This window comes from Leuciscus leuciscus (assembly GCF_965113295.1).
Source record: "Leuciscus leuciscus genome assembly, chromosome: 3".
In the NCBI taxonomy this organism is placed as follows: Eukaryota; Metazoa; Chordata; class Actinopteri; order Cypriniformes; family Leuciscidae; genus Leuciscus; species Leuciscus leuciscus.
Genome location: NC_138727.1, coordinates 54,458,706 through 54,471,237, shown reverse-complemented (window position 1 = coordinate 54,471,237; position 12,532 = coordinate 54,458,706). Strand labels below are relative to the sequence as shown.

General features: G+C 35.9%; 2 protein-coding genes across 3 annotated transcripts in view; one reads left to right on the top strand and one right to left on the bottom strand.

The window, feature by feature from the left end:
• LOC309493862 (complement C3-like) overlaps positions 1–12,532 on the top strand; it is a 217,148-nt gene that overhangs the window by 93,441 nt on the left and 111,175 nt on the right. The window lies entirely within an intron of this gene.
• Positions 1–12,532, bottom strand: part of gcgrb (glucagon receptor b) — a 28,224-nt gene that overhangs the window by 4,543 nt on the left and 11,149 nt on the right. The window contains exons 3-10 of the mRNA XM_082164130.1: positions 12,248–12,344; positions 12,016–12,123; positions 11,217–11,311; positions 11,008–11,114; positions 8,775–8,934; positions 7,264–7,423; positions 7,092–7,152; positions 2,715–2,925 (exon numbers count right to left, since the gene is read on the bottom strand). Coding sequence (XP_082020256.1) covers positions 2,715–2,925; positions 7,092–7,152; positions 7,264–7,423; positions 8,775–8,934; positions 11,008–11,114; positions 11,217–11,311; positions 12,016–12,123; positions 12,248–12,344 — 999 coding nt within the window. The remainder of the gene's footprint in view (positions 1–2,714; positions 2,926–7,091; positions 7,153–7,263; positions 7,424–8,774; positions 8,935–11,007; positions 11,115–11,216; positions 11,312–12,015; positions 12,124–12,247; positions 12,345–12,532) is intronic.

Genomic DNA, 12,532 nt, shown 5'->3' with positions numbered 1-12,532 from the left:
GCCAGGTGTACGCTGGGAATTTGGTGTACGCACTTTTGATAAATGAGGGCCATTGTGTTTTCCTCTTTTGTGCACTTTTACATAATACACCAACACTTGTATCTGTTCCCAAGAAAGTGGTGGCTGAAATATGTGCAGTAAGTGGACATTTTTTTTTATAACTTTCCAAAGGAAAGAAAGTATAAGACTTTGTAATGTCCATTTGTTTCCATTGCACTGGACAGTGAATAAACCCTCTCAGATAACTGTCATATGGAAGAACTAGCCTACCTGCAAGTGCATAAATAACTTTACTTAATTTATACTTGTATGCTTTATGGCAGCAATATAAGTTGCAGGATTCCACATCTACAGAAAGGCCTACAGAAGAGTCTGCACAGACAGAGGAGACTAGGCCTACAGGTGGGCAGTGTATAGACAACTTTTCCTTTTTATTTGTTGCATGAGGCATGTGTCTAATATGTTGCAGGCACTTGAACACTGGCTTTTCTTTACAAAGAACAATTGAAATAAAACTCAAGGAACTAAGTATATTGGTCTTTTATGAAACTTTTCATTATATTATAATGAAAAGTTTTTTTTTGTTGTTTTTTTTTTGGGCAATGTTGTGTAATATGGCACATGCACCAATGTCACAGGCCCTGTCAGGTGTGCAAACCTCAGACTTATCAGACACTGAAATCTTCCCTTTAGTTAGCCAAAGTTCATTTCATTGTGTGCCCTTGTCCTGGCTAGAGCTGCATTGTAACTGGTTTGGGTCAGGGAATGGGGTCATAAAACACCTTTCTGCAGGCAGGAACATGTCATAATCACCTATGAAGAAATGCAGTTCTGTTAGGATCATCATAAGTGTATGTAATACAGTGAGCTTGATATTTAATTGTGGAACTTTCCTTACCACTTTCAAATAATGTGCATAAATGTGAATCTCTGAAAATTCTTAAGTCATGCACAGATCCTGGCCATTTTGCTTTCACATTTGTGATATGGAAGATTTTAGTCAACTGACTTTTTTTATTTGATATAATATTATTAATCTGGAATATTAAGACTCCCAATAGTAACTGGGCTGCACATTTACATTGTGAACCCCCTTTATGTTCACATAATCCCCTTCATTGAGGCCTTGATGGCAGTCTATGGTAGCCTATAGTCTATGGTACCAATCACGTTAGTGAAGCCTGAGTGACATACTGTAATCGGCATGGTCATGATTGCATGATCTTCATAAAAAATGATAGCCAAAAAAAAAAAAAAAAAAAAAAAACTGCTTTAAAAAAACTGCTATACAACATTGGGTCTTAAAAACCTAAAACTGTTTTTTAAACCTAAAAGCGCCAGGTAAACTCCGAATGACACGACAGACAGAACTTTCCATCAAGTTCTCTGCTCCAATAGTGTAAAGGAAAGAGCCACTCGCAAATAATCATAGGGCAATGCAAACAGTTTGTGCTGTAGTTAAAGCCCGACTCCGACAAGTCGAAAATAATGTGCGTTTCCAACAAATTAATAATGTAAACGACAATCTCACGAGTCACGAGAAAAAAATTTCAATCTCAGAAAGTGCACTATCGCGCTGCGCTGGACTTCCCGTATCAGCTCCGCTTATAAAGCCGGGATCTAATCCTGTTTACATGAAATAAGCCTGCTCCTGAGCAGGTTTAAGTTTGCGCACCTGTTGCTATGACAGCAAGTCCAGGATGAGCGTCGAAGAACCAAACAATCCAAGATCCAAATCGTCAACAATCAAATCCAGCTAACTGAGTTAGCGACGTACGAAGAACGAGCCCCAGGTGTCAGATGTCTCAGTCTGTTGTGATTGGTCTACTCAGCTCTGATTGGTCAGAAGTCTCAGTCTGTTGTGATTGGTCTACTCTGCTCTGATTGGTCAGATGTCTCAGTCTGTTGTGATTGGTCTACTCTGCTCTGATTGGTCAGAAGTCTCAGTCTGTTGTGATTGGTCTACTCTGCTCTGATTGGTCAGATGTCTCAGTCTGTTGTGATTGGTCTACTCTGCTCTGATTGGTCAGAAGTCTCAGTCTGTTGTGATTGGTCTACTCTGCTCTGATGACTTGTTTCAGCGGTTCAGAATTGCTTCTTTCTTTTAGGAGAAAATAACTCAATTTATCTGCACTGTGATCTTTGCAACTTTGCAGAGTTTTTACATTCACAAACGGCTTTATTACACACTACATGAAAGATGCTATCGGAAAATCATAATAGGGGCACTTTAAATATATATATATATATATATTTTTTTTAAAGTAACAGTAACAAGCATTAACCTATAATTACGGCTCAAAACCACCAAAACAAAATAAAAATAATGACCTAAGATATAAAGTACACATTAATTCTGCTAATGTCTGCTGTTTTTTGATGTACTTTTTTTTATTAAATCAAAACATGGCACTGCTGCAGTACAAATGGGACTCGTGAAATAAATCATTTCGGTTGTGTAGAACCAACATTTCTGTTGTGATGATCTTCATTACTTTGTAAAGCCCGCGGAGCATTTTTATATGTGTTGATGAGCGCGCCGAACAAACGCTCAGTGACACGCAGAGTTCATAAAGCGTTCCTGAGCCCGAGGCGCTCGATGAAAGAGTCCTCGGATAATATCAGCAAGAGATTGTGTGTGTGTGTGTGTGTGTGTGTGTGTGTCTGAATGCAGAATAATATTAGAGACCGCTTGAATCTCAATTCTTCAGCACATACATATGAAACACACACACACACACAGAGCAGATCTTCTGCATAGACGCATGACGAATGGGTTCGCTGTCATGCGAATCTGCAGATCTTTTCATTTCAAACACGTTGCATGAGATCAGATGTAAGTCTGAGTCTCTTACCAGATACGCAAACAGAATGGGAGAACGGATGATCCACCAGTAGCCCATGTTGATATTCCTTTCCCAGCATCTGCATATGACAAAACATCACAATCCATCGGTTAAAACACGGAAAAATGTGACAGATTTTTCATAAAACTGGTGATACTAGAAAGGAAGTTTGCATTTGCATGGAATTCATTTTTCATAAAACTGGTGATACTAGAAAGGAAGTTTGCATTTGCATGGAATTCAATTTTCAACACATTTATCTCTTACAGTTACAGTTCTGTCTAATCATGACTGAAGTTCTATATAAGGTTCTTGGCTTCATTTTAAAGAACAATTTATGCTAAAAAGGTTCTATTCAAGGGGAAATGTCTTAAATGATTGCAGAATACTCTCACGCTTAACAGATTATTTCAGTTTGCAAGCTGTTTAATTCATAACATGCATTTAAATGAAAATGTATTTATTAGAGCTAAATCCATAGAATGATCCCATGATGGAACCGCTGAAAGGTTCTATATATGAAGCGCCTGGCGGAACTCTTTAAGGTTCCATAGAAGCTTTTCTTCAACGACTGATGTGACATATTTCAGAATGAAACTGCATATTTAATAAGAAACAACAGAAATCTGAGGTGCAGAACTTTATCCATCGGGAACTGATTGGATGGTCGTTTGAGAGGCAGACCAAGTTTGATTACAGTTTTTCTTTTAGAACAACATTCCCCTAGTAAACAGAGTGAGTTTAGATGTCATATTGACTTTAAGGTGTGTGTGTGTGTGTGTGTTTCTATCTGAGCACTGATTACACTTGTAAGAAGAGTAGCAGGTGTCTTTAATTAGGTGTTTCCATGCCAACATTCATTGTTATTTGAACAGAGGCGCTTTTTTCCTCATTTCTAGAAAGTCCCACTCATCCACCTGTGAACATGAGTGCAGCTGTTCCAACAGCGTGAGCTCATTAGCTTTCATAGGTATATACTGTGATCGGTTTAGTCTTTCACAAACTTGTAAATACACACAAATTGTTTTAATCCTCTAGATGAGTCTGAACTGGAACCAGTGTGAGCTTTCAATACTCCAGCGGGACTCGTTTCTCAGACCATGGAGAAATCCTAATTACTTTAGAAGTCAAATCCAGACCTGACTCCATGTCTTTTCATTAATCGTTTTAAAATGAATTTGTGGCATAATGTTGATTACAACAAAAAATATTTGTTCTTAAAGAAAAGAGGCACTTACAATAGATCCTTTAAATAGTTATTTATCTGTTTTTATTTAATGTTTTTCTTTCGTATTTAGTGTATTTTTCATGATAGTCATTTTTACATGTGCTTTTGTAAATAAACGATCTTGAATGGGGACACATTTTTGGGTGATTTAAAAGCAGAATTTTTTTTATTTTTTTTTAGTACTCACAAGAATTCACCTGTTAATTAACTTGTTTTAAGCACAGAATATTCTTTATTCATAAACGTGGCCCTGAGCTGCAACAGCGCACAACAAAGAAGACAACCAGAAAGGAAAATAAACGTACACAAACTCGGTGGGTTATGAAATATGAGGTGTCACCACATCACCCACGCATTAATCAAATTAAACTCAAAACAATAAACAGAAAGGCAAATAAAAGAGGGGGAGTTATAATAGATGTTTTACTGCAGGGAGGAAGAGAGAAAGAGGGACCAAATACAGAAGCCACGAGAGAGAGAAAAGACTTCATCAACGGTCATAACTGGAGCAGCTGATTGGTGCAGAAAGAAAGGGGCGTGGCGAAAGTCTCAGGAGGTTCATCAGGTCTCCAAACACTCACACTGATCCAGAATCAGGTGGCATGAGACACTGTTCACACTTGAGAACCTACCAATACATTGCCTTTGTATATATATATATATATATATATCAGTATATACTGTGTATCCAACTGCACTTTAAGCACACACAGCCACGCATACTAATGAGATCCCGCTGGTTCACAGTTCACACACACATGCAGGAGTTTCTCACATTAGTGTGTATTATTAAAGAGCACTGGGCCGCTGTATGAGTGTTTTCACCTGTGTTGGCTCTGAACACGACTGTCAGGGGAGATCGACCGAGTGAACGGCTCATAAAGAGCTGATAGTCTTCAGTCTGACGGACGGTTATATCCGAGCGGATCCCACACAAACTGACAGGACATCAGGATTTACTGTACGGCTCCCACAGGACTTCAAGAGCCAGATGTGTTTTAGGGGAAACATTCACTACAGTTGTTTTTATAGCTCTCGAGGGGCACATTTGTTTGGAGAACAACATTGAGATGGATAACAATTCAATTAAAACGAATTTTATATATAAATAATGCAAAAACATTTTTTTTTATCTAATCAATTAATCAAATAAATAATTGACAGATAAAATGCAGCCCTAGAATATTATGTATTATCAAATATAAAATAATGTATTTATTATATAATTATTTATTATAAAAACAAAATATAACAGACATTTTAACACTGATTTCTCTCTCTCTTTATATATATATATATATATAAATATCTTTGTAACACTATTACACTTAAAAAAAAAATTGAATCAGTTTTTATTTTCATATTCTGCTTTATCATTTTAATTTTTGTTTATTTTTTAGTAATTGTATTAATTAAAAAAAATTTTTTTTTAACACAATATCTAGATCGTTTCTATTCATTTTTTATTCAGTAATTTTAATTTAGTACATCAAATTAAATTAACACTAGAACTCCCAAGGCGGTCATTTTGACCGTTTTTAAATTTTACAGTGTAATAACTTTGTTAAAATAAAATAAATGTGGCTGTAGGACCCTGACTTTTCCTAGATATGTGTATATTTTATTCTGACACTGTTATTTGGTTAAAATCACAAAACACACAACAGTTCTGACTATTTCTACCTAGAATGACCATAACGGTCATTTTGACCGCACGCATTATAAATATCATAAGTCCGCTACATTGCAAGTTTCGCGGAGGGACTTCATCACACAACTGGCGAGCGAACTTCGCTCCGACCACATGGAATCAAAAGCCATACAACTGGAGGAACTGCAAACAAAATAAAACCAAGGAGACGTGCCAAATGTCACAAAAGTGTGTGAGCTGCACACGAAAGGCGGTGTTTACCTGTGTGGAATGTGCGTAAGCGTCAATGATGCGGGGTGTTTGCGCCGTTCAAATGGGCAGTTAACCTGATTTTGTTCGTTAATATTTTTTGTTCACTGAAACTAATCGTTCTAGCAGTTCATTTTCTTGTTTAGCTATTCATGTTTTTTCTTAGCCTGTTTGTATACATTTTCACATTCATTTGAATTAAAATTTTGTGTCCTGTTTATTATTACCTATCATTGTAGATCCATTTATTTTTTTATTTTGTATTAATTATTGAACTTATTTACAAACAGGGCTGTACTAAACGATATGAGCTTTGACGTTTCCTAACTTTTGTGTATGTCTATTCACGTGGTGAGTGCGGTGAAAAAAATATTATTTTGACGCAAAACGTCCCTTAAATAGAGGCAGCGCCTGTCGGGGGAAACTTTCTTTTGTGCTTGTTTTAAGGGCTATGACGACAGGAATTAAAAGCTTCATTGGAAAAGAGAAGGTTAACATGTACAATAGATATGACATGACGAAAATGACGTTCAGTACGGCCATATGAACGTCAAAGTATGAACGGTCAGAATGACCGCTATGGTCGTTCTAGTAGTTATGGAATTCCGGTAGTTCTAGTGTTAAAGGAAAGTAAAAAAAAAATGCAACTGGCTGAATAAAATACGTTTTTTTTTGTATTTTATTATATTTCAGCTAATGTTCATTTCATCTCAAGAAATGAAAATGTATAATTTTATGGTTTAATTTTTAGTTAACTATAATATACCTGATTTCATGTAACGTAAAACATAAGTGACATGTCAACATATGGGTTCCTTAAACTCACCAAAAATGTAAAATAGAGAAATCTACTGAAAACCTTTTAACAAAAATCATCATTTATGTAAATCAGGACAATCTACATGTTTAAATACAGCAGCACACAAATATGTTTGGACATTTCAGGCACACAATAAAACCTGAAATCACTGCATTAGATACGAAACAAGTCTGTTTAAGTTTGAAATCCTTTAAAAACTCTAAAATCATCAGATGTTTGACATCTTATCTAATGCAACAGACAGTTTTAAGTATTCAAACACTTTTCTTAGTCAGAACTGAAGTGAAAGACACGTACTCTTCATTCTCATACAGGTATTTGACTGTCATCCACGGCAGCACAAACATGAGCGGCGCACCTGCAACACAAGACACACACAGTCAGTCTGCCAATCAAAAGCCTCGACAGCTAATTAACATTCGGGCGTCAGAAACGAGAGTTTGGTGGGCTTTCTTTGAGGCTCACACACCCCAGCCGATGCAGAGGTAAATGTAGAAGTAGTTCCTCTCGGAGAAGACGGTGATGACCAGAAGACTGTGCAGATACAAGCCCTCCACCAGCAGCCAGCAGTTATTGGCCATCACGCTGTACTGCATCATCACCATGGCAACACGACAACCAGTCACCGTCTGAGGAACGCATGCAATATGCAAATTCAGCCTCTGACGACACACCCACTGACCAATCACAGACCGTCTCATGTACGCAAAAATCTAAATCATTATGAAAATGGCTGGATGGAAATATAATAGATTTGATTCATTTTAAACACTTTTATAGAATATTATACGACTGCAACAACTAATCAAAAATAAAAGTAAAACTAATCGACAACAAATTTGATTATTGATACTACACAGATCAGTTCACTATATGTTTTCCCTATCTTTAAAAGAGCACTTTGTTTGGAGGATAACGTTGGGCAGGATGTGTAATAATGTGTACTCATTTTTAAAATAATGGATAAAAAAATATATAAAATTATCAATAAAAAAAAATCCCCAAACAATTCCTTTATTCATTAATAATATTTCAATCAAACTGATTGATTGATTGATCAAATAAACAATAGACAGGTCCTAGAATATTATATTTTATTATATCATGAATAATTTATTATCAAAACAAAATATAACAGTAATTAAAACCAATTTTCCATAAAAGTGAAAGCAACTGAAAAAAACCCCCACGTAAATTGTTCAAATATACAGTAAAATTGTACACACATACATGTTTGTGACTGTAATTAATTTTTTATCAAAACAAAATTGTATATATTATTTATACAAATATATTAAATATTATATAATATATTAAATGTATATATATATATATATATATATATAAATATATTTTAAATACATTTTTAATAGCTTTTAATAGGATTTTAATAAATCACACTTTAAAAAAAAAAAATTTAAAATAAATGTAAAAAATAAAAACTACAATAAATATTTATCTGCTCAAGATTGTTGTTTTTTCAGCAAATTAAAAAAGTAAAAAAAAAATATAGTTTTAGCTGACTGAAACTAAAATCTCTCATTTGCTCTTCCATGATGTGTTGGAAACTTCCATAATCATTTAGATATAGTTTGGGTTACACTTTATTTTAAAGTGTCATTGTTACAGTGTAATTATATATTTAAGTACTGAGTAATATTAATCAACTGCATGTACTTACTATAGGGTTAGGGTAGGATTGGGGTTTGGTTGAAGATTAATTGCATGTAATTATGCATAATTTACTGTTATTACCATGGTAAGTACATGTAACAGTACACTGTAAAATAAAGTGTTACCATAGTTTGTGAAGCCGTTACTGACTGGCAGCATTTGTCTGGTATTTCGCATATCAATGCGAGTCAGCGTCTGTTTACAGAAGGAGATTTTTAAAGAGCTTAATCTGAGATCCTGCAGTTTCCTCTGGATTCAGCTGTACCTGCAAACGACACGGGTCATGTGACACCTGAGCGCCCGTACCTGTCCGCTGACCCAGTGCTGGCCCTGGAAGTGATGCGGGCCGCTCTGAGCGCTGCTCATCCGGTCCAGAAGAGCGTCTTTGAGGAGGATGGAGAGCGCGCGCAGGATGAAGGAGCCGAACAGGTTCATGTGGATGTTGTTCCTCATGCAGTGCAGCTTCCTGAGGGAAAGACCAACGGGAGAACTGAGATCTGTGATCAGCGGGAGATATCACCAAAATATGACACATTTTCTTTCACTTCACGATCTATCTCATGACCAATTACTAAACCAAAGAACCTGTTCAAAGTGAATTAATAAAACAGAACTGACTCAGAAAGAACTGAATAACCAGACAGTTTCTGGTCTCATTGACTTCCATAGTATATGTTTTTCCTACTATGGAAGTCAATGGGACCAGAAACTGTCTGGTTACTGATATTCTTCTAAATATCTTCCTTTCTGTTCAGCAGAAGAAAGAAATTCATAAAGGACTGAAACAACATGAGGGTGAGTATATGATGACATAATTTTCATTTTAAAGTGGAGTATCCCTTTAACGTCCACACCAGCGGACGAGATCGTTCTGTTTATTTTAAGCTTGTGCTCGTCTGTCTCTTTAAATGCTGGAGCTCTTTAAAGCAGGATGGATTCTGATTGGCTGTCAATGTTTTTATCATTCATCATCTGGATAATATCGTTCTGAAAGTGATTCCAACGATATCGTTTTTCTGTGCTGTTATCGTGTTTTTTAGAACTAGAACTAGATTTTTAGAACTATATTTTTATTGGTCAGATGTGTAATATATGGTCAGATGTAGGGCTGTAGCTATCGATTATTTTAGTAATCGAGTATTCTACGGATTATTCCATCGATTAATCGAGTAATCGGATAAAAAATTGTGGTAATAAAAATAGATCCAAGTGAACAACAGCCTTTAAAATTACTTAAAGACAAATAGGTAACACTTTACAATATGGTTTGTTAGTTACTCAGAATGAACAATATTTATTTCTACAGCATTTATTAATCTTAGTTCATGTTAATTTCAACATTTGCTAATACATAATTAAAAATAATGGTTGTATTTGTTAACATTAATGTAATGAACTAACATGAACAAACAATGAACAGCTTTATTTGTATGAACAAATGTTAGTTACAGATGTAGCTATTGTTCATTGTTAGTTCATGTTGATTAATACATTAATGTTAACTAATGAGCCTTATTGTAGTGTTACCCAAATAACAATAACAAGCAATAATTATTGGTTCAAATAAAGTATGAAAGTAATCATATGGGTTTTATTGAACAACGCTGTTAAAATACACCATGTAAAATATATGATAACTAATAAACATAACATTTAATTCAAATGTCAACTTAATCTTTCATATTTGGTCACTTCTGTACGATAGAAATGCAACAGCTGCCGTCATTTCTTGAAAAGAACATGTGCACGTCAAAACATGCAAGCAGTGCAAGGGTTAAACTTTTATTTTGAAATCGCGATGAACAACAATTCGCACATGAGAATATATGCGATTGCGAATATATTTCTGAATATATTCAGAAACATACTTATGTATTCTCCTGTGTTGGCGAAGATTTATAAATGAGCTGCGTTACTAATCTTGTGAAACGGCGCAGACTGCGTGCAGATGAACGTTATAAGCCACACAAACTCACAGCATGCAAAGATGGAGTTTGAGAAACCCGAGACGCTCCACGCATATAAATGATGACAGTAAGTTACTATGAAACACGCGTCCGGGGTTTTGCGTTCCCAAATGCACATTATTGGAAACTTAAACAAACAGCACATGCAGAGACTGAGTATACGTGTGGAGCAGCGTTTACTGTGAACGGAGCTGAGGTAGGCCTATTTTTAACACAATCTGCACGCATGTAAATAATTCAACCGTCATGCTTCTCTGTGGGAGAAAAAAAACAGCGCATATATTTATTTAACTTAATCTTAGCCTTTGTGATTTCACAATATCATGATTGTAAACAGTTAAATATATCGCGTAGCCTTAGAAAACTGTGTAATGCGGTTCATGGACTCTCGTCTGTGGAATGCGCCACTTCCGGTATTTTGCCGGTTACTCGACACGGGTAAATTGCAATCGAGGATTTTTTTAAATCGAGTACTCGACTTTAATCGAGGAATCGTTACAGCCCTAGTCAGATGTGTAATATATGGTCAGATGTGTAATATATGGTCAGATACATGTGTAATATATGGTTACCTGAACGAGATCAGGACGGCCAGAGCGAGAGTTAGCGCTGCCAGAGACATTGAGTATCCAACAGTGTACATGACTCTGAACTTACTGAGGATCTGACCGTACTGCTTCTACACACACACACACACACACAGAGAGAGAGAGGGATTAGCTGACCGTTAGAATCATCATCGTTTAAAAGCATCATTAAGTCATTAAACTGGCGGTCTCACCTGTCCAGGGTCGTCCTGCTCACACTCGCTGGTGTTTTTCCCATGAGCCCATCGGCCGTCAGCGCCACACACACGATAAACCAAGCCCTGATGAACTGATCACACACAGCGGAAACACACACCGGTCACAGCTGGACTGAGTCTACGACACTTTACATTCATGAAGACCATCAATAATACTGAGATCCCCAGTGATGATGTTGTTGTTGTTAACTTAAACCACAGATAAACTGTTACAAACCATTATCAGGAACTGAAATAAAACTAAAATAAGTAGAAAATAAATAGTAGATGAAAAATGTAAACTTAAAAATCTTGTTGAAATTTTGCCTTTTTTGCAACTAAAATGACCAAAACTAACACTGAAATTAAAATAAATCAGAGATACATATACACACACACACACACACACACACACACATATATATATATATCTGTATAAGTACAGTCAGAGTGATTACATCTCTATGTTTTAAAGAAGAAAATGCCACAGAGTTAACAATTTAGAAAACAATACACAGACAGTGAAAGCATATTTTAGTGTCAATAAAAGCCAAATTTAGCTTAAATTAATATACATAGGCCTATAACGTATATTAATATAAATAGGATGAATCGGGACATGCAAACTGACTGATATTTGAATTAAAAAGTAATTTTTATTTGTAATTTAAAAAAAGTAATTTAATTGTTAATAATGTCCCATATTTACTGCATATTTTGACGTTTAGATCATATCTCATAACAGGACTGTTATTTCTATCAGTGGTGAGTTTAAGACCGACTCTGAGAGCTTTACCTTTGCGGTACCAGGGCAGATACCAGGGGCAGGACACGTTAACCGTGGTGCCGGTGGGGCCATCGGGCCAACACACGTACTGATCAAACGTCCTGTTACACACCAGCCCTGAAACGCGCACACACACACACGGAGAGAGAGAGAGAGAGAGAGAGAGAGAGAGAGAGAGAGAGAGAGTGATGGAAACACTAGAGCATCATAAACACAGCAGCTGTTCATCGGCGAGGCGGACCTGAGGCTGGAGGTGTGTTGATGAAGCTCTGGATACACTCATTAGTGTAGATCCTCCATTGTTCCTGCAGCAGTTTCAGGGATTTCCCAGAAGACACCTGTGAATATTACACTTCAAATATGATCTTCAGTCAAATTAAACATTTACATGACTCTATTTGTGAAATATTACAGATTAATACACACAATACCATAGAGAAGAACTAGGACTGCATTTCAATGATGCTAGAAAATTATATTAAATTGTAATATAATATAATATAATATAATATAATATATCAAATAT